This window comes from Esox lucius, chromosome 7 (assembly GCF_011004845.1).
Source record: "Esox lucius isolate fEsoLuc1 chromosome 7, fEsoLuc1.pri, whole genome shotgun sequence".
Lineage (NCBI taxonomy): Eukaryota > Metazoa > Chordata > Actinopteri > Esociformes > Esocidae > Esox > Esox lucius.
This window is the reverse complement of record NC_047575.1, coordinates 36,676,688-36,699,863: the sequence shown is the minus strand read 5'-3', so window position 1 is coordinate 36,699,863 and position 23,176 is coordinate 36,676,688. Positions and strand designations below refer to the sequence as shown.

Below are 23,176 nucleotides of genomic sequence, written 5' to 3'. Positions count from 1 at the left end.
AAGAAGGGTTTGTTGTCAGATGATAAGATATAGCTTATTGGACAAAACTCAAAGTGCTTGTGGAGAGAAAATGTAACACTGTGCATGCCTTGAGACACACCATCTCTACAGTGGTGGTAGCTTCATGTTGTGGGGATGCTTGTGATCTGTAGGTACTAGAGATATTGTTAACATTTAAACAAAGAATGGATGGGGCACAATACAGGGAAATACTGTAAATGAACCTGCTGAAAAACTGAAGCTTGGGGCGAAATTCAGCTTTCAGCAGGACAATAAAAGTACAAAGCCAAAGCAACATTCAAGTGACTTAAGAATAAAAAGGTAAATGTCCTATAGGGGTCCTGACTTCAATCGTATTGAGAATCTGTGGCAGTAACTTGAAAATTGAAGTCCACAACCATTGTCTAACCAACGTCAGCAACCTAGAGAAAATATGCCAGGGATAAAATCAGCGTAGAAGAATGGTCCAAAATCACCTTGAGTCTGTGTGCAAAGCTGTTGCATTCTTAACACAAAATACTTTAAAGCTGTTATTGCAGCAAAAGGTGGCTCTACCAAATGTTAATGTGTGGGGGTAAACAGTATATAATAGACTATTCCTAAATAAAAAATAGGGTGCTGAAGTTAACTATTAATGCTAGGGAGAACATGACCAGAGCTTATGGCAAAGCAGAAATAAGGGAGGGACAGATGGCAGCTAACATTGCTCCATGCTCTAACCAAATTAAATGCGCACCACTCCTTGCTTCACCCTAGCTCCACTGCGCTTACATGACTCTGGCTCAGGCTTACTTCAGTAATTGATGATGTCATCGGTAGCGTTGATTCTCTTACATTAGAGCTAGATGTGATGTATAGTAAATGAGTGATTCTATGATTTTGTTTGACTCAATGTTTTGGTTGATGATTTCGCCCCCATAAGGCATACTGTAGGTCCAATAGCCAAGACTCACCATTGCATTTGATCATCTCTAACCATCCCTCCCATGGGTCACATGCATGGCCCCTATCAGCAATTACTCACAAACCTCATCCACTACACTTCATCCTCAGGTAGATCTCAGAGATTGGGAGGGATGGTTGTAAGAATTGAGAAAGGTTGGGAAGGGCAGAAAAATAGATTTTTTTTACATTTCTTATTTGTTAATTTATCTCGGGCCCTTTTGATGGGGTTGCCCAAGATCACATTGTTCTTCAGCCAGTAGTTGAAAGGTCTCCTTCTAAAAGCTTCTGTATCACTGAACATTTTGATGTATTTAATGTTTGACCTTGTTTGGATTGTGGTTACAAAACTGGGATTGGTTATCTCTGGACAGCTCCTGGTGTCTGCTGTGTTTTCAACTGCAGATGTATTTTAGTTTAATTGCCAATTAATTCTATGTATTGTACAAAATACAGTGAACACCCTAAAATATGTTCTTATTATTATTGTAAAAACAATGTTTGAGTGAAAATGGTTTAAAGCTTTTAGGAAACCTGGCTTGAATATTAATGGTAGGGCATGTAGGCTTAAAGCGTATGTGTGTGTGTGTGTGTGCGCTTGTGTGCATGTGGATGGGTGCGTGCATGTGAATGGGTGTGTGCATGTGATTGAGCGTGTGTGTGTGGATGGGTGTGTGCATGTGGTTGAGCGTGTGTGTGTGGATGGGTGTGTGCATGTGGATGGGTGTGTGCATGTGGATGGGTGTGTGCATGTGGATGGGTGTGTGTGTCTGTTGATGTTGAGTGCCCCCACGCCATACCACAGCTGTAATCAATTAATACAGCCAGTGATGTCACAGCTGGACTGCTGAGATCTCTCCCTATGTCATTGCATCCATCAGGCAGGAAGGAGTGAGGCCAGATTCCTATAAAACTGCCACATGTCATTATCAAATGAATGCTTCTGTCTAAACCAATAGCATACATAAATATTCTGTGCAATTCCACTTTAATGGCCCAACAGAGGTCATTGGAAGTAAACACTGAACTTTATGAAAGCACAGCATCCAATGGGTAACAGGGGAGGTGTCAAGGTATTTGGCACTAGCTGTCTAATGAGAGGAATCCATTCATTTTGACTGTATTATTTGTATACACACAGATCTGTGACACGCTGCTTTGTAACACACGACTCAATGAGGGCTAAAATGCAACATTTGATACAGTATTCTGCAACCCCTTTCAAAATGGTCTCCAAGATGAGCAATGCTCAAACTGGAGGCCTAGTCACCCCATATACTCACCAGATATACTGTACATTTTCCTCATCTGAATTGTAACTCTAATTGTAACTTTAAAAGTAAACTCCTCTGCTGTGGAAAATTGCAATTTACAGTGCCTACAGACTGTCGAGTTTAATGAATAAAAATTATCTCTGGCACAGCCAGGATAAGAATCATCCCTACCAAGTCTTGCTGCACTCTAGGTCTCTTCCTACTGTAGGTTCTGACTTTACTTGGGAGTGCTTCTTTGCCATTGTGCATCAGTTCCTGTTGTTGCTTGGGTTTCAGGCTGGATATGTGTAAAAGCACGTTGTGACATCTGTTGGTAAACATTGCTTTATGAAATACATTTTATCTATACAGCATACTCCACCCTTAAGTGGATTTTAAGTCTTCTGACCCGAGTTACTACATGGTGGAAGAACCTATTGCAGTAATAGCAGCTTTGAGTGTTGGGATTGGTCTTACTAGCATCTTTACACATTTAGATTTGGCAATATTGACTATTCTATTTAAGAAAACCTGCCGAGGAAGCGTTGATCAGAACGCCACACATTTAGGATTAAGGTATACATTTACCTTTTTTAATTGTTAGCCACTGAACTGTAGATTTAGCATTGTGCTTTAAGCTATTGTCATGCTTGGTCATCCAGTTTGGCGAGACGGCATGACATATGCAGTTTCTTGGTTGGCATACACCTTCCATAAGTATCTTAACTGAACTTGAATAATGTCGATATTAAACAAATGTGTCATTTTTAAGACAGCTTGTTTTAATTAAGGTACATGGCATGAGATTTCTGAAGAGTGAAACGGTTCATTTCTAATACACGGTTGAGTTGCATATTAAGGAACGTTAGCACCATCAATCTGGTGGGCTACTGCAGGTGGAGTCTGTTTACAGCTGAGCAGCGCTTTCAGGTCCTGCCTGGGGGTCTCTTGGCATCTCTATGTGCCTGAGGGCCACAGTCAGGACCTGATGGCAGAGGTGAACTCTTAGCTATACTGTAAAGATTTATGACTCAACAATTGGTTGCCGGGACAGACTAGGATGTGGCCATAGGTATGTGTGACTCACCTTGTATTCAAGCACAGGTGAATTACTGTAGCACTCAAAGCGGACTCAAGCTTTAGTGACTCGACCACATCTCTGAAATGTACTGAAGGCAATTCATTCTTCTTATTAGTGCGTCCATAGACCTGTTGGCTTTGCAGGCAAACTGTAGTTGGTCATGAAGGCTTCAGAGGTCATTTTGAAATGGTAAAGGACTAGGGCATTACCATCAATATTATGATGAATAAGACAATGACTATAGTTTACATTTAATTATTATTATTTACTTTTACTAGAACAGTGACAGAGAATTTCAAACAGGCAGGAACATTTCATTGCTCCAGTGTCAGCTGGTCAGCAAAGCGCTTAGAGTGGCTGGAGAGACCCTGATCGGCAGACTTCTGGCAGTTCTGTTTTCTAATGAGTCTGATGACCTTCTGCTCTGTGACAACCAGGGTGGGGGAGGGGGGCAGTCTGTAACAGATTGTGTGGATGGAGGAACGAGGGTGGGGGATTCCTGGAACTACATAGGGGTAGAGGAGTTCTTTCTGACAAACAAACACTTTGTCTGTTTGTCACTTTCATGTTGTTGTTATAATCACAGTTTCAGCTAGTTATCACTTTGGCTTGAATCTAGGTTTTGCATATTTAGCTATGAGAGAAAGGAAGGAATATGCACCGAAGGAGAGGACTTATTAGCGAAGGAGAGGACTCCTCAGTCGTAATTAAAATATATAACTATATGATTTTGGGAACATGAAATATCAGACTTTTCAATGGAGCATGTTCAGTAGAGCTTTCACATATTCTCTCTCTTTTAATCTCACCATTGCATAAATTTTTGCAGTAATCTAGAGAATAATGACATTACCTGCTGTAGGTTATTGTTGTAATTATAATTAAACGCTCATTGATTAGCCGCAATTATAATCCATTGACTCACCACAGTGGAGGCTAATTTTGATTGTATTGCACACGTAATTACAATACTCTGGTGTAGGAGGAGCCCTGAACAAGATATATTAAAAGTCTGGTTTGGAGAAATGATTACCAATGAATTAGCACTCTATGCATGATAATATGACAAACCCAATTGTAGATGCTTTGATGAGGGATGTCAATTTGGATAGAAAAGAGATATGTATGAAGTAATCCAATCAGGGCAATGATTTATCTGTCCTGCCACATATCGACCCATTGAGAAAGACAATGCCAATTCATAATTTGTCTACAATCCATAATATGTAATTGCATTGATGTAGTTAAAGTTATGAGGTGTCTCAGGACATTGATGTGTGTGCTCATGGTGCTGTATGTTGTAATTTCACTGCTGCCATGCATGATAACCAGCAGACTATGGGGTCTAGTGGTAGCCTTTTACAGAATCACTAGGCTGTAGACCTGTTAGGTATAATAAGTATACAGTCGTTCTGTATTTAACATACATTTGCTGTGTATTTGAATGTTTTTTTAATTCACAGCCAGTAATAATAAATGTCATTGTTGTGTTTGCATATTTTCATTTGAGTATTTGAAAATTCAAGTAAATATATTAACGTATTTCCAAATATACTGTAGTTTAGTAAAGTAACCAAATACTAACTTAAAAGTATGTTATAGTAATTTTGATATTTAAAATAGTGTTTTAACCCTGGTCTTTTATGCTTCCTAGGATAAAGTTTGTTTTTAGTGGCTATTATGAAAAAGAAAAGAGAGAAGGGGGTACAGGGATAAAGAGACGAGAGAGGGATAAAGAGGTGAAGAGAGAAGAAAGAATGAAAGGAAGGGATTAGAGTCAGAAGTGTGCCAAGAACTTGGATGTGATCTGAAAAAGTATGTATTTTAAGCATGCATCTCGGTCTTCTAAAAACTCAATTGGCTAGTTTGGCCAGTTTCTTCTGTAAAGAAACAAGTCGGATGTAGGTTAAGCCGGCTGCCATGATTGGGTTAGACCAAGCACCGTTGCCCTTCCCTAATCTCTACACACACGCACACACGCACACACGCACGCACGCACACACGCACACACACACACACACACACACACACGTTTTTATATCCTCATGGGGCCCAGAAAAACAAAATAACATGCTCCCTTTGTCACAAGTGAGTGTGGTGAAGAGGACGGAACCAAGCGCAGGCAGAAATGGCAGTCGATGTCGAATCTTTACTCAAAAGTAACACTGAGCACTTAACACATGGAAAATGAAAACAAAAGGGCTGGCTAAGCAGCAAAACATAACTCACCACATGCAAAACACAAGGAGACATGAAAAACAATGATCGACGAATGTGGGGAGCAGAGGGGAACATTTAAACACATACAAACGAGATGATGGTGACCTGGAGTGCATGATTAAGACGTGACACAAAACAAGTCCAGGATGCGTTCGTGTGTGATGGGAACAGAAGGTGCACGGAACGGTGGCGCTGCTGCTCACCTTACCGTGACACCCTTGCCCTAATCTTAACCCTAAATCTAATCCTTACCCTAAACTATACCTAGATTTAATGCCTAACCATAACCCTAAACTTAACCAACAACACCTGGACCTTAAAGAACCCCCAATTCTAACTCTAAAATACATTTTAAGTTTGTCCCTAAACCTAAACCCTGAGCCAGAAATTGACTTTGCCCTCATGGGCCCTAAAGAAATTCCCCACGAGGCATGTTTTTCAGGTTGAACTATACTTATGGGGACAAAATGTCCCCACAAGGTAAAAAAACAAGCACACACACACACACTCACACGGCTCCAGTGCGTTCTGTCAGTCAAAGCATATCTCTCGTTCTCTATCGAAACAGGTTGAGTAAATCAGACTTCCTAGTTGGCAAGTTATTGTTTTAGCTATCAATCTAGTTCTATTTTATGTTGAAACCATATTGTTTTTCCTCTGTGATGTTAATAGCATATTGTGGCAAGCGGCATAAATGACCATCAATGCAGCTAATGATTAGTCTTGAAGCTCTTTATTGCACAGACGTCACAGAGAGGACACTTAATGCCATAAGTAACAGTGAAGTGATGAAACAGATAGAAAATCTTACTAAATGTAAGCCACATGTATATAAATAAATATTATTGTACAGGAGTAGTGGTGGAAGTATCTGGAAAGAGTTGCTCCTCTCAAAAGTCAAACAATATAGGCAGACCTTAACTTTAGTCAGCAATAAATATAGGTACCATCTGCTAGCCATACATTATTTATGTATTTTTTATCTTGTTATTAATGGAATTTCTGGATCATTACTTTAAAATGTGTAACTTGGCAATGGGACAACCACGCACTTGGAGGATCTGAGATGTGCTCTGAGTAACAACACAGTACTGTGCACTTGAATTATAGGCGTTAATTGTAAAATCACTTCTGTATTTTACAATTATGAGTATAAAGTTGTGTCAAACAGATTGAGCTGTGAACTGCAGTATATTCCTTTCTTGAAACAGTTATGGAAATACAATATGGAATAAAATTATTGATAACCTAACTTAGTGTGTGCTAATTTCCCTTTTTGCAAGAAATAAAATGTCTTAATCCAAAATAATTTACAAATAATATTTGTGTTATGGTAATTTTCAGTTTCTCTTATACCCTGAGTGTAAGAAAAAGCTGATAATAGAATTGCCTTTTTTACTCATCTCTGCCAAGGGGGCCAATAATTCTGGAGGGCACTGTACATAAGGCGTGACCACATTTCACGGTTTGATCAGGTCTGAATAGGAAATGTACTTTGCAGAGTGACCATTGGATTTCTGTCAGGTGACCATGCTAAGTAGATGATGAAGAATCCATAAATGCCAGTGAGTTATATCCTCTTCTTCCCTGCAATCTGCCTTAAGTGGGACTCTTCCTAGGGCTTGATTTCAGGTCCCACATAAATCTAGTCCGTCACTGGTCACAAAGCTAGATTAGATTGTAAACGGTAGTCAGTACAGTCCTAGGGCGTTACAGGACTGAGTGTCCCTGACAAACTAGATGTGTTTGAGATACTGGCAGAATCATCTTCAAAATTATTTAGGCACTGTCAAGGCTTTTCGAGAGGGTGGATGCTCTAGATGTTGATGCATGTAAGCCTACATTTTTGATTCAGATGTTTTATTAGAAGCTAATAAATAAATAAACAATTACAAATGGTTTCATCCTAAAAGAGAATCTTGATTCTCATGGTCTGAGAGTCCTTTAGGTTCCTATTGGCAAAACCAAACTTGTTGTGATGTGCCTTTTCCCAAGGAATGGCTTCTATCTGGCCACTCTACCATAAAGGCCTGATTGGTGGAGTGCTGTAGAGTAGGTTGTCCTTCTGGACAACCTTTGCACAGGAACTCGGGAACCAGCTCTGAGAAGAGTCTGGGTGCTTCCAAACTTCTTCCATTTAAGAATGGTGGAGGCCACTGTGTTCTTAGGGACCTTTAATGCTGCGGATACCGTCCCCAGATCTGTGCCTTAACACAATCCTCAGTCTTAAAGCTTCACGAACGGTTCCTTCAAACTCATGGGTTGGTTTTGCTCTGACATGCACATTTGATGACTCACAGCACAGGGAGAGTTGTGACTCATTGGTCTGGACAGGAGCATAATGTAACCACAATATTTGCTTAGGACGTGTGCAATGGTTTTCACTGGTTCTTATTTACTAGCTTTTTGCATGTGCAACGCAGAAAGCTTCCATCAAATCAATATGAAGAAGAAACGTGACCGCTTGGTTTCGTAGAGAAGAGCTCTAAGAAAACAAAAATCATGATTTGTTCCATTTTAAATGGGCAAGTAGCAAAATCCAAGTAGTGGAAACCGAGGCATTGAGAATCATGATGCAACCCCTGCAGTATAAATTCCTCTTGCCAACAACATCAAAACACCCTTTCCAAACGCAAAGAACAAGAGGACTGAGTCAGGTGTTGCCTAGGTTAATTATTTATGTGCATTGTGGTGTGAATGCCTCCACCTGCTACATCAGCTCTGCACCAATGCACCCAAAAGGCTGGCAGGTTCAGGAACTGTCTGGAGACAGCCAGCATGACCAGCCCCACCCCTGCATAGCCGCCTCCCATCAGGACCTTGTCAGGGCAGGTATTTAAGGAAGATGCAGTAGTGGAAGCTAACAGCTGAAGGTTATTGTAAATTATTCGTTAACATTCAGGATATTCATGAATTTAGAGATTTGTGAATCTGTGTTAAGTTAATATATCCCTCAGAAGTGGAATGAACTGCAAAAATGTTGTAATTTTCCAAGTTTAGAATTCTGTTATTGGTTTCTGAAATATATATAAATAGTATAAATGTTTTACTCTTAAATGTATTTTTTTTTATTAATATTTTTCTCCTTTTTAAATTCTCAGGGCCACGTTGTAATTTGTCTACCCTAAATAAATACATGCTATTAAATATTATGACCTCTTCTGTTTGAAGCACAAGTGTTGGCTGCATCAGCACTTCTAATATTACACAGTATCAGCACTTGTAATATTAAACAGTATCAGCACTAGTAATATTACACAGTATCAGCACTAGGAATATTACACAGTATCAGCACAAGTAATATTACACAGCATCAGGACTAGGAATATAACACAGAATCAGCACTAGTAATATTACACAGTATCAGCACTAGTAATATTAGACGGTATCAGCACTGGTAATATTACACAGCATCAGGACTAGGAATATTACACAGTATCAGCACTAGTAATATTACACAGTATCAGCACTAGTAATATTATACATTATCAGCACTACAAGTAATATTACACAGTATCAGCACTAGTAATATTAGACGGTATCAGCACTGGTAATATTACACAGTATCAGGACTAGGAATATTACACAGTATCAGCACTAGTCATATTACACAGTATCAGCACTAGTAATAAAATACATTATCAGCACTACAAGTAATATTACACAGTATCAGCGCTACTACTAATATTAGTATTTGCGTAACATTTTATACTAATTGTATATGTGTGTTTGTGTAGGTGACTGTGTTACACACAAACGCACAACCTGACTCATATAGTTGTTGCCAACATTTATTGGCACCACTGCCTTTTATTAAAATTTTCTCTAAATTTTATAGAAAACTGATTTCATAAATTGTTTAGTATGCACATATGTTTTCCTTGGGTTTTCAGTTGTACAAAACCAAAATGTCTGAATAATTTACTAAACTTATTCTTACAAAATGTTCTTATTACACAAATAAATGGCCTGGATAATATTATTGGCATCTTCTAGAAATTATAACATATCAGTGAGGTGATTCTCCTTTACTTTGAAATTGCAGGTATAAAGTTTACACACCCCTGTTAAAATGCCAGGTTCTTGTGATGTAAAAGAATGAGACAGATAAATAAAGATAAATCATGTCAGAACTTTTTCAACCTTTAATGTGACCTATAACGTGAACAATTTAATTGAAAAACAAACTGAAATCTTTGAGTGGGAAAATTAAAAACTCATAATAACCTGGTTGCATAAGTGTGCACACCCTTGAACTAATACTTTGTTGAAGCACCTTTTGATTTTATTACAGCACTCAGTCTTTTTGGGTAGGAGTCTATTAACATGGCACATCTTGACGTGGCAATATTTGCACACTCTTCTTTGCAAAAGCGCTCCAAATCCGTCAGATTGCGAGGACATCTCCTGTGCACAGCCCTCTTCAGATCACCCCACAGATGTTCAACTGGATTCAGGTCTGGGCTCTGGCTGGGCCATTACAAAATTTTAATCTTCTTCTGGTGAAACCATGTTTTTGTGGATTTGGATGTGTTATTTGGGTCGTTGTCGTGCTGAAAGGTAAACTTCCTCTTCATCTTCAGCTTTCTAACAGACGCCTGAAAGTTCTGTGCCAAAATTGCCTGGTATTTGGAAGTGTTCATAATTCCCTCAACCCTGACTAAGGCCCCGGTTCCAGCTGAAGAAAAACAGCCCTAACACATTTCCCCATGTGCATTTGGGGGACTTGATGTTTGTTTTTGCAAACTTCAGCCGGGCTTGGATGTTTTTCTTTGTAAGAAAAGGCTTCCAACTTGCCATCCTACCCCATAGCCCATTCATATGAAGAATATGGGAGATTGTTGTCACACACCCAGTACTTGCCAGCAATTCCTGCAGTTCCTTTAATCTTGCTGAAGGCCTCTTAGAAGCCTCCCTGACCAGTTTTCTTCTCGTCTTTTCATAAATCTTGGAGGGACATCCAGTTCTTGGTAATGTCACTGTTGTGCCATATTTTCTCCACTTGATGATGACTGTCTTCACTGTGTTCCATGGGATATCTAATGCTTTGGAAATTCTTTTGTACCCTTCTCCCATCTGATATCTTTCAATCATGAGATCCATCTGATGCCTTGGAATCTCTCTGCGGACCATGGCTTTTGCTCTGAGATGCAACAACGAAAATGTCAGGAAAACCCTACTAGAACAGCTGAACTTTAAATGATGGCAGGTGGGTAATGACTTCTATTTGAATGTGATTGGGTAATTCTGAACACAGCCACATCCCCAGTTATAAAAGGGTGTGCACACTTATGCAACCAGGTTATTGTAAGGTTTTTATGTTTCATTTTTCCCCCTTGAAGATTTCAGTTTGTTTTTCAATTGAATTGTCCTGGCATTTTAACAGGGGTATGTACACTTTTTATATCCACTATATATGAAAATAGTTCATTCAGGCTGTTTGAATAGAGAAAATGTGTCACTACATGTATCAACAATTAGCATATAGAAAACAGTAGAATTGTCCGAGGAGTTCAGACAAAAGATTGTTGCTAAGCATGGACAGTCTCAATGATGTGAGTCCATCTCCAGAAGCCTTGATGTTCCTTTTTCCATATGGGAAAAAATAAATGATTCAGGAAGCTCATCCATGGCTACAGGAAACACTGTGATGTGGATTGTACTACTGTCTTGGCTTCTCTACTGCAGGGATCTGCTTTAACCCCATAGGGGCTCCCTTCGAAACTATATACGCAGTGAGTACCTGGACTGTAGCGTTAGCTTGTTCTTCACGAGCACTCCCCTCCCACAAATAAAGGAACGATTGACTTGTGTTCATCTATACTCCCTTGAAGCTTTGGAAAAAGTGGCTAGCTTGTTGTACCCTTCCTTCTCTAATAAACAGAAAAACTCCACCTTGTTTGTTATGCTGAACCCTCGCTGCTCCCAAGTCTGGAACTCTCTCCCTCCAGCCATCCATAACTTGGACTCCACAAAATCATCAAAAACAGACCCAATACTAAAATGTTTAGCCTGGCGTTCCTTTCAGCGTATTTTGGTCCTCAGTCAACTTTAGCTATGTAGTTTCATTGCTTTTTCTTGTTGTTTTCTATTTCTGTGTCTTTGGGTGTCTTGAAAATCACTTTACATGTCTTATTTATTATCTATTTCAGTACAAGTACACCATCTTTTTATGGACACATGCATAATATGAATAAATGCAAAAATCTGACAAAATAGTAAACACACAAATTTCCTATTTTCCTTAAAATACATCACTGCTTGCTTTTTTTCATTCACATTTATGTATATGCATGCAGAATAACCTACTACTCATCAGTAAATGTAAATGGATCAAATGGCTTTCTGTAAGTCAGTGTTAGGAGGTTAAGATTAAGAGAAAGTCAATTATTCAGCCACTCACTAAGGTCAGAGGCAGACTATCTCAGCAGAAAGAAGTAAGCCAGCTAGACAGTAGGGTTTAGCAATCCAGACCTTTTCCCTTCACTTTCACACACCTTGGTCAGACTACACACAAGCATATGACCTACTAAAGAGAGGATCCTTCTGTAAAGACTTACAGGTTGAGAAACTCCTTCCCCCAAAGAGAGATCAAAGTAATATGACCTGGTGCAGTGGAATGTCCTCAGTCCCTGTTGAGAAATGGTCTTTATGCAGTTCTTTTTGCTCCTCAGACACAGCAGTGTTATGAACTACTGAACTACTGCAACAAGGAGGCTGTTGCTAAATGTATTGCATTTTAATCTGCAGGAGCACTCATCAACTTTACATCACTTACACAGGCCTCTGTCTCCCCAACACTGAAGTGCTCTATGGTTCCAGGCACAAGTCACTTTCGCTATAAAAGAACCTTCGGGTCCTTGGATACAAATGTATGTAATTCCATCGCTAAATGGCCCCGCACCCAAGGCAGATAGATAGTTCCAATTTGCCTGCATTTGGTCACCTGGAGTTTGCTCTTCCAGAGTACAGTGGTTGGATTCCTATTTAAAAATAATGCTTCCATTTATCGGTGGGAAATTGCTGATGGGTGTTTTTACTTTGGTAGCAGCCACGTCCTCATACTGTAGTAACGTGGGATGTTGCATAAAATGTAAATACAAACAGAATCCATTGATGTGCAAATCACTTAAACCTTATGTTCAATAGAAATAGTACAAAGACACCATGTCAAATGTTAAATATTAGAAATTTTGTTTCTTGAAAAATATATGCCCATTTTGAGTTTGATGCCAGCAACAAGTTTCAAAAATGGACTGGAAAAGCTGTGGAATGCTAAATAACTAAACCTGGTGGAATATCGCTCAACTAATATCGCTTAACTAATTACAGTTACTATAGGTCCTGACATAATTTGACACTGACACAGGTTTTGTTATTTTGGCTGTTTACCAAAATATATTCAAGTTACAGTAAAATAATGAATAGGGCTTAAAGTTCCGTCTCTTAGTTTTAATTTGAGGGAATTACAGCTCTTTAATATGTAGCCCCCTCTTTTTCAAGGGACCAAAAGTAATTGGACAATTGACTCAAAAGTAGTTTCATGGACAGGTGTGGGCTATTCCTTTGTTATTTCTTCATCAATTAAGCAGGTAAAAGGTCTGGAGTTGATTCCAGGTGTGGCATTCACATTTGTAAATTACACAAAATGTAAATTTTCATTTCCTGCTGTTTGATATTATTCATACAATTCTTATTGCATTAATCTGTTTGCTGTTTCAATAGATTATTTATTCAGATAATATTTCAGCAAATATTAAATGTTTACATAAATACATGTGTCACAGTGATGGATAAGAACGCTGACCTAAGTCAGATAATCAGACAAAGGCAAAAAAATAATACGTTTCTGGTAAACAGCACACCAGACGAGGTCTTGAAGAACAAAAAAAGGGTTTAATGATGAAACTGAGGCAGGTAAAAAAAAAATAAACGGCAAGAAAACAGCAGGCAGGTAAAAACACAGACTGGAGGCAGGCACATACACAAAAAGATTCAATGATTAAAATGGCTAACAGAATAGGGCAAACTAAATAGGGTGCTAACGAGGACTAAACAACAAATAGGTGAAAACAATCAGAACAAAAACAGGCTATGTTAAAGAGCAAGCAAAAACAAAACAGAACCTTACAGGCTATAAATAATCCTTACGTTTTATGGCAATAACCTTCACTCCTTCCGAGAAAGTGTGACTTCTTGCAACAGACCTGTCAGAGTAAAACATTTAGTTGACTTCAAACTCAAAACAGAGAAGATACTCTGTGAAACTCTGTGAGTGGCCCCTGGGTTACATGCAGTCGGACACACTAACAAAATCACTCAAACCTGTAATTCAGAGATTTATCTAATGTACATTGGCAAAACAGCACTTCTCATTGCATATTTTCCCTTGCTGCTTTTTAACCAATCCCAAAAGGAATAATGGAGATATCCCTGATGATTATGTAAATAAGGACTCATACACCCAACCATCACACTGTCGCAGCAATTAGTAGTTCTTCGTTTTTGAACAGGATAACTTTTTTTGCAGCAAAACTTTTCAAGGTTCTTTGGAACATGTAGTTAGATCCACTACCCTGACTAATTCCTTTGACGCAAACACTCATAAAGGTTTATCAGATATCATAATGTAGGATTGCAGTAGCTCAGACCAAACCTGAACAGTGTAGATAGGGATATTGTGAGATGTGGCCACAGAAGCAGTGCATACAGTACACAATATATCTGTGGTTTCAAGAATGATGTCCATTCATTTGTAATCATAATGTTGAATTGAGCGGTGAGCCAACCAGTTGCAAAACAGGGTTGTTTCTTTGCTAATGCTGCTGTTGTGTGATTGCAGGTGCCGAGGGAGCCGTTTTCAGCAACTCTGTGGAGACCCCACATGTCAGGGCTGAGCCCTTCAAAGAGTTACGGTAAGGCACTTATGTCTTTGAGTCTACCCTGCAGCAGTCAACCACAGATGCCTCTTAATGGATTGGTTACCCTTGGAAAAGATGAACGAAAAAGGCTTTCTATATATATATATATATATATATATATATATATATATATATATATATATATATATATATATATATATATATATATATATATATATATATATATACACACACACACACAGTATCTCACAAAAGTGAGTACACTCCTCAAATGTTTGCTAATATTTGATTATTTGACTTGTCATGTGACAACACTGAAGAAATGACACTTTGCTACAATGTAAAGTAGTGTGTACAGCTTGTATTACAGTGTACATTTGCTGTCCCCTCAAAATAACGCAACATACAGCCATTAATGACTAAACCGCTGACAATAAAAATGAGTACACCCCAAAGTGAAAATGTCCAAGTTGGCCCCAAAGTGTCAATATTTTGTGTGGCAACAATTCTTTTCCAGCACTGCCTTAACCCTCTTTGGTATCGAGTTTACCAGAGCTTCACATGTTGCCACTGGAAAGACGACATCACGGAGTTGGTGGATGTTAGAGACCTTGCGCTCCTCCACCTACCATTTGAGGATGCCCCACAGATGCTCAATAGGGTTTAGGTCGGGAGACATGCTTGGCCAGTCCATCACCTTTTCCCTCAGCTTCTTTGGCAAGGCAGTGGTCGTCTTGGAGGTGTGTTGGGGGTCGTTATCATGTTGGAATACTGCCCTGCGGCCCAGTCTCCAAAGAGAGGGGATCATGCTCTGCTTCAGTATGTCACAGTACATGTTGGCATTCATGGTTCCCTCAATGAACTGTAGCTCCACAGTGCCGGCAGCACTCATGCAGCCCCAGACCATGACACTCCCACTACCATGCTTGACTGTAGGCAAGACACACGCCTTTGTACTCCTCACCTGGTTGCCGCCACACATGCTTGACTCCATCTGAACCAAATATGTTTATCTTGGTCTCATCAGACCACAGGACATGGTTCCAGTAATCCATGTCCTTAGTCTGCTGGTCTTCAGCAAACTGTTTGGGGGCTTTCTTGTGCATCATCTTTAGAAGAGGCTTCCTTCTGGGACGACAGCCATGCAGACCAATTTGATGCAGTGTGTGGCGTATGGTCTGAGCACTGACAGGCAGACCCCCACCCCTTCAACCTCTGCAGCAATGCTGGATGTACTCATACGTGCGGAACCTGTCCGGTTAAACTGCTGTATGGTCTTGGAAACCGTGCTGCAGCTCACTTCCTATAGCCTATGCCATCTTTATGTAGAGCAACAATTATTTTTATCAGATCCTCAGAGAGTTCTTTGCCACGAGAGGCCATGTTGAACTTCCAGTGACCAGTATGAGGGTGTGTGAGAGCGATAGCACCAAATTTAACACACCTGCTCCCCATTCACACCTGAGACCTTGTAACACTAACGAGTCACATGACACCGAGGACAGAAAATGGCTAATTGGGCCTAATTTGGACATTTTCACTTAGGGGTGTACTAACTTCTGTTGCCAGCGGTGTAGACATTAATGGCTGTGTATTGAGTTATTTTAAAGGGACAGCAAATGTACACTGTTATACAAGCTGTACACTCACTACTTTACATTGTAGCAAAATTTAATTTCTTCAGTGTTCAATCAAATATTTGCAAAAATGTGAGGGGTGTACTAACTTTTGCGAGATACTGTATATATACACAGTGGATATAAAAAGTCTACACACCTCTGTTAAAATGCCAGGTTTAACAGGAGTGTGTAGACTTTTTATATCCACTGTATATATAGCTCTGGAAAAAATTGAGTTCAGAAATCAATATTTGGTGAAATAACCCTGATTTTTAATCACAGCTTTCATGCGTCTTGGTATGCTCTCCACCAGTCTGTCACATTGCTGTCACTCCTGGCACCAACATTTAAGTAGCTCGGCTTTGTTTGGTGGCATGTGACCATCCATCTTCCTCAAATTCCAGGTTTTCAATAGAGTTCAGGTCTGGGGATTGGGCTGGCCATGACGGGGTCTTGATCTGGTGGTCCTCCATCCACACATTGATTGACCTGGCTGTGTGGCATGGAGCATTGTCCTGCTGTAAAAAACTATTCTCAGAGTTGGGGAACATTGTCAGAGTTGAAGGAAGCAGGTGTTCTTACAGGATAACCTTGTACTTGGCTTGATTCATGCGTCCTTCACAAAGACAAATCTGTCCGATTCCAGCCTTGCTGAAGCATCCCCAGATCATCACTGATCCTCCACCAAATTTCACAGTGGGTGTGAGACACTGTGACTTGTTGGACTCTCTAGGGTCTCCGTCTAACCATTAGACGACCAGGTGTTGAGCAAACCTGAAAATCTGATTAGTCAGAGAAGATTACCTTACTCCATTCCTCTACAGTCCAATCCTTCAAACTTTAGCCTGGCTCTTTTTTGCTTCTCATTGATGAAAGGCTTTTTTCTAGCTTTGCATGACTTCAGTCTAGACCCTAGGAGCCTGTTTCGAACCGTTCTCGCCATGCACTTCACCCCAGCTGCTGTTTGCCATAAATTTTGTAGGTCACTTGATGTCATCCTTTGGTTGTTGAGTGATATTAGAATGAGTTGACGGTCATCTTGGTCAGTGGAAAGTCGTTTTCGCCTTCTGCCAGTCTGTACCTTTGTGGTCCCCAATCTCTGTTACTTGACCATGTGAACCGCCATCTTTGAAATGTTCAGGATGGAAGCAACCTGACGCTCACTGTATCCCTCTGCCAGTAATGCCAGAATTGAACCCTTCTTTTCCTCACTCAAATCTTTTCTTTTCAACTTTTTTGTCATGCTGAATATTTATATCTTTATTCAAATGACCTTTGAGGTACTACTTGCACTGTTTTTGCCATCCAGCTAGTCCTATTGCAAGAGGATAGTCATGACCACAGCAGTGGTTTTTATACTTTTCCTCGTTAAATAAGATTTGGTTCAGGTAATCACCTAATCAGTACCTCATTAAATGAAATGAGGTGTGCCTGCATTGGAATTTAATAGACACTGGAATATAGAGATGCTGATTAAAGAAAAATTAGGAGTGGTCTATATATACACTGTATACAGTTGTGCTCATAGGTTTGCATACCCTGGCTGAAATTGTGAAATGTTGGCATTGATTTTGAAAATATGACTGAAAATGCAAAAAAACTGTATTTTACTTAAGGATAGTGATCATATGAAGCCATTTATTATCAGTTAGTTGGTTGGCTACTTTTTAAATCATAATGATAACAGGGATCACCCAAATGGCCCTGATAAAAAATGTTCATACCCTTGAATGTTTGCCCTTGTTACAGACACACAAGGTTACACAGACAGGTGAAAATGTCCCACTCCTGTGGCTATTTAAATTGCAATTAGTGTCTGTGTATAAACAGTCAATGAATTGCTAGCTCTCACGTGGATTCGAAAAGACCAGTAGTCCGGTCTTTTGGGAGTCACCAAGACTTAAGATCGGGTGCTGCAACATATCTTTTGGCCCGGTTTAAAACAGGATGTGGCTCAGTACTGTCAGACATGCCACACACATGACCCCACTCGATAACCAGAGGCCATTCCTCTGCGAAGGATTACTGCTCCGGTGGTGAGCAAAGCATTGATTCAATTATTTTCAACATGTGGGTTACCTAAGGTGGTACAAACTGATCAAGGTTCAAATTTCCTTTCTAAGATTTTCAAACAGGAGTTAAAGACCTTGTCAATAACACATTGTGTGTCAAGCGCATATCATGCAGAGTCTTAGGGTGCGCTTGAAAGTTGGCATCAGACACTGAAGTCTATGCTCCGTAAATATTGTTTGGAATCCAAGAAGGATTGGGATGAGGGAGTTCCTCTAGTTTTGTTTGCTGTCGATGAGACGGTACAGGAATCCCTAGGGTTCAGGCCAGCTGAACTGGTGTTTGGAGACAGTCAGAGGACCTATGAAAGACCTTAAGGATCAGTTTTTATCAGAAGGATTGTGGGCAAAGGGCAATGTGTTAGACTACATGAGTCACTTTCGTGAGTGCCTACATGGCACCTGTGCACTGGCAAAGGAAGCCCTATCTTCCTCGCAGAGACATATGAAACGTCATTATAATAAACATGCTGTTTCTCGTCCTCTGCGGCCGGGAGACCAAGTTCTTGTGTTGTTGCCTGTGCCAGGAGGATCATTGTCAGCACGTTTCTCGGGTCCTTATGTGATTGAAAAGAAACTAAGTAAAACTGATTACGTGATACAAACGCCTGATAGAAAACGCCAATCCCGTGTGCGCCACATGAACATGTTAAAGACGTACCACACCAGACCCATTGCCCAGTCCAAAGAAGCCGGAAGACACTGCTGTCTCCTCTATTGCTGCTGCTGCTATAGTGAGCCCACATGTTAATGAAGCTGGCGAAGATGGTTTGGAGTTGCGCCATACTCAGCAGCAGTGCGCTAGATTGCCCAACTGTTGCTGTCTCTTCCATCTAGTCTGGGTCATTTAACCGACGGACAGGCAGATGAAATGCTGTGAGGCTGTTCCATAGCTTTCCTTGTCTTTTTAGTGATATTCCTACACGCACAAACGTGAACATTAATGTTGGAAACGCTTCCAAACGGAAGATAATGAAGGACAAAGTAAATAATTTTGCTGGAGAATGACCTGGCTATTCCAAGTTCAAGTCCATAGAGTTCTCTGTGCATTCTGGTTGCCAAACCTGATGGCACATCTAGGTTATGACCGGATTATCGAAAGGTCAATGCTGTCACAGTGCCTGACTCGTACCCGTTGCCCAGACTGGACAACTGAATGGACACTGTTGGTGCTGCTAATCATGTAGCCAAGCTAGATAACTTCCTGCAATACTCTGTCATGGCTTTTGGGATGTGAAATGCACCAGCCACCTTCCAACGGCTGGTTGATACAGTGTTAGCTGGAGTTCCCAACTGTAGTGCCTACATTGATGACCTGAAGGTCTGTTCAACAGAGTGGACAGATCATGTCCGTACACTAAGGATAGTGTGTGAATGTCTAGCAGCCGCTTCTCTTACCTTGAACTTGGCAAAGTGTGAGTTCGGGAAAACCACTGTTACTTATCTTGGCAAACAGGTTGGCCAGGGTCAGGTGCACCCTGTTGAAGCCAAGGTCTCAGCTATTACTACCTTCCCCGCACCTACTACCAGATGAGAGCTACGCCGTTTATTAGGAATGGTTGGCTACTACCGTAGTTTCTGGAAGAACTATAACTCGTAACAGCATCTATAGCCATTTTTGTTCATTTTGACCAAGGGAGACAATTATTTTGGAGGCGACTAGGTGTGCACACACAAATACTCACACACATACATACTCAAGGCATCCATTAACTTTCCCCCTTTTGTATACATTTCAAATGTAAAATAATAACAACAAAAGGTGTAAATAGGGAATTGTAGGTGCGTGTCTTTGGGCTGCTATTAAAAAAGGAATGAAAAAGTATTCACATGGTTGGGGCCTACCGTACATTTTACCAGTACATTTTTGGCCGATGTAATTTGTCTAAAGATTATAGGACAGATAAAGTATACATTACTTGTTCTTCATGCTGACATTCACATATACACTCACCTTAAGGATTATTAGGAATACCTGTTCAATTTCTCATGAATGCAATTATCTAATCAACCAATCACATGGCAGTTGCTTCAATGCATTTAGGGGTGTGGTCCTGGTCAAGACAATCTCCTGAACTCCAAACTGAATGTCAGAATGGGAAAGAAAGGTGATTCAAGCAATTTTGAGCGTGGCATGGTTGTTGGTGCCAGGCGGGCCGGTCTGAGTATTTCACAATCTGCTCAGTTACTGGGATTTTCACGCACAACCATTTCTAGGGTTTACAAAGAATGGTGTGAAAAGGGAAAAACATCCAGTATGCGGCAGTCCTGTGGGCGAAAATGCCTTGTTGATGCTAGAGGTCAGAGGAGAATGGGCCGACTGATTCAAGCTGATAGAAGAGCAACTTTGACTGAAATAACCACGTGTTACAACCGAAGTATGCAGCAAAGCATTTGTGAAGCCACAACAAGCACAACCTTGAGGCGGATGGGCTACAACAGCAGAAGACCCCACCGGGTACCACTCATCTCCACTACAAATAGCAAAAAGAGGCTACAATTTGCACGAGCTCACCAAAATTGGACAGTTGAGGACTGGAAGAATGTTGCCTGGTCTGATGAGTCTCGATTTCTGTTGAGACATTCAGATGGTAGAGTCAGAATTTGGCATAAACAGAATGAGGACATGGATCCATCATGCCTTGTTACCACTGTGTAGGCTGGTGGTGGTGGTGTAATGGTGTGGGGGATGTTTTCTTGGCACACTTTAGGCCCCTTAGTGCCAATTGGGCATTGTTTAAATACTACGGCCTACCTGAGCATTGTTTCTGAACATGTCCATCCCTTTATGACCACCATGTACCCATCCTCTGATGGCTACTTCCAGCAGGATAATGCACCATGTCACAAAGCTCGAATCATTTCAAATTTGTTTATTGAACATGACAATGAGTTCACTGTACTGAAATGGCCCCCACAGTCACCAGATCTCAACCCAATAGAGCATCTTTGGGATGTGGTGGAACGGGAGCTTCGTGCCCTGGATGTGCATCCCACAAATCTCCATCAACTGCAAGATGCTATCCTATCAATATGGGCCAACATTTCTAAAGAATGCTTTCAGCACCTTGTTGAATCAATGCCACGTAGAATTAAGGCAGTTCTGAAGGCGAAAGGGGGTCAAACACAGTATTAGTATGGTGTTCTTAATAATCCTTTATGTGAGTGTATTACCTATTTAATAATCAACTTAATTCACTGTATATATATGCTGGGACATTGATACTATGCTTTACTCACAGTTATATACATTTTACCCATGTTAAATCGTAAAGTTACACTGTATCAACATTTCAGTGTTTCAACTTTCACTTGCTTTTACTACCCTGTAGCTTGGAGAGGATTCACTCTGTAAAGCAATTTACACTCCTTGGGATGGAGCAATTAGTGCTCCATCCCCTCCAGTAGGGTGTCGATGAAAAGCCATTTGGCTGTGTTGTTGTTGTCTGGTCTCCAACTTGTACAGATCATTGGCCGTTTCGTTGGCAGTGCCGCCTTATGGATTGTCCCTCTCTCCACCCAGATCAATGTCCGAATGCTCATCAAAATCTAATTAAAGGACCTTCTCATTAACTAAAACAAACATGTGAAGTACAATGCCAATATCAGAGGCTAGAGAGACTGAGAAATGAGAGCAAGAGCGGCAAGGGGGGAAAAGAAGAGCATAGGTTCTGGCTGCCAAGTGGTTGAGTAGACATGGCAGAGAAGAGAATTGTAGAGAGAGATAATCAGCAGCTAGTACCAGATGGAGCCTTCAGAAACACACTATACTAACACTTACCATAGCATCCCTCAAAACATAAGCACTCAGAAGCACAAACACAATCTTCACCTTCCTTCTTACCCCTTTACAGGTTGTAGAAAAGCCTCAGACACATAACCTCTCCTTGCCCTTGAGTGAGACGAGAGAAGTGATCAATAGGGCCACAAGGGTTGTTGATGGGTGACACTGGTTATCAGCCCTGGCTCTACACACAGCTTCTGACATCCATCAATCAAAATGAACACTATAAACACTCAGTTCTCTCCCAGTCCCTAGCATCACTGTGCTAATGTAGCAGGCCATGCATCACTATGACTTTCAGATCAGAGGAGGCCAATTCACCGAAACTAGATAGAACCGCAAAGATTTTTCATCGCAATGTCATGTTTATCATAATTCTACTGCCTGGGGTGTCAGATCAAATGAATGCCAATTATCCTTTTGTTTGAGATGGGACCCCTGGTTGGAAATAACTTTTTTTTCATTGAACAATAAAACAGAATGCTTCAGCTTAGTATTTAAATACAGAGATACAGAAATGGAGAGAGAGGAGAGGAAAAGAGAGCATATGACAAATCCATAATAATATTTCCAGGGGATATGACAGTGTGATGAACCATGAATCATCAATCATTTACTGTGCTTTGTAAATAATTATTTTAAAAAAATTCCATCTAAAAAGGCCAGATCACTTTGAGCGAAGCTCCAGAGCTCCACGTACAATTCCCAGTGTAATTGTTGGTCGAAGGCTAAAACTTTTCTGTCTATTTAAGTACTTTTATGACGTGGCCCACTGAAAATGAACTATTGCTCAAACAATCTAATTACATTGGACAGAGAGGTTAGCGCAGAGCATGAATACAATTTACTCTTACTGTAATGTGTTAGTGTTCCATTGTGATTGTCATATTCTCCAACCTCTGCCAATGTCATAAAATTAGAACAAGGGCTGCCATCGTGTCCTTACTGTTGATGTTCTTTTTTCACAATATGTTGGTCATTTAAAGCAATATAAGGAGGTCAGAACTACTAAACTGATTTCATGACCTGTTCTCTTCATGTTCCCACACTGATGGACTGAACAATAAGACACCTATCGGTGAGCAAAGTTATCTATAGCCAACTTCACCTGAGTTCATCAATCCCTTTACTGCCCTTCAGGCCCATGACTTTTTGGCCTTGACCTTGACATGAATTACCAAAGAGAACACTGCTACTGCTCCAATAATCTAAGACTCTTTTATGATTAGGGTATTGTCACAGGGCTACGCCAACCTGACCACTGGCTGCATCCCCTATGACTTAAAGAAGGCCAGAGAGACTCCCCTCCAGACCCAAACCAATCAG

The 23,176-nt window shown here is 40.5% G+C and overlaps 1 protein-coding gene across 1 annotated transcript in view; it reads left to right on the top strand.

The window, feature by feature from the left end:
* sgcd (sarcoglycan, delta (dystrophin-associated glycoprotein)) overlaps window positions 1-23,176 on the top strand; it is a 110,393-nt gene that overhangs the window by 67,238 nt on the left and 19,979 nt on the right. Inside the window, exon 6 of the mRNA XM_010870966.4 lies at window positions 14,339-14,411. Coding sequence (XP_010869268.1) covers window positions 14,339-14,411 — 73 coding nt within the window. The remainder of the gene's footprint in view (window positions 1-14,338; window positions 14,412-23,176) is intronic.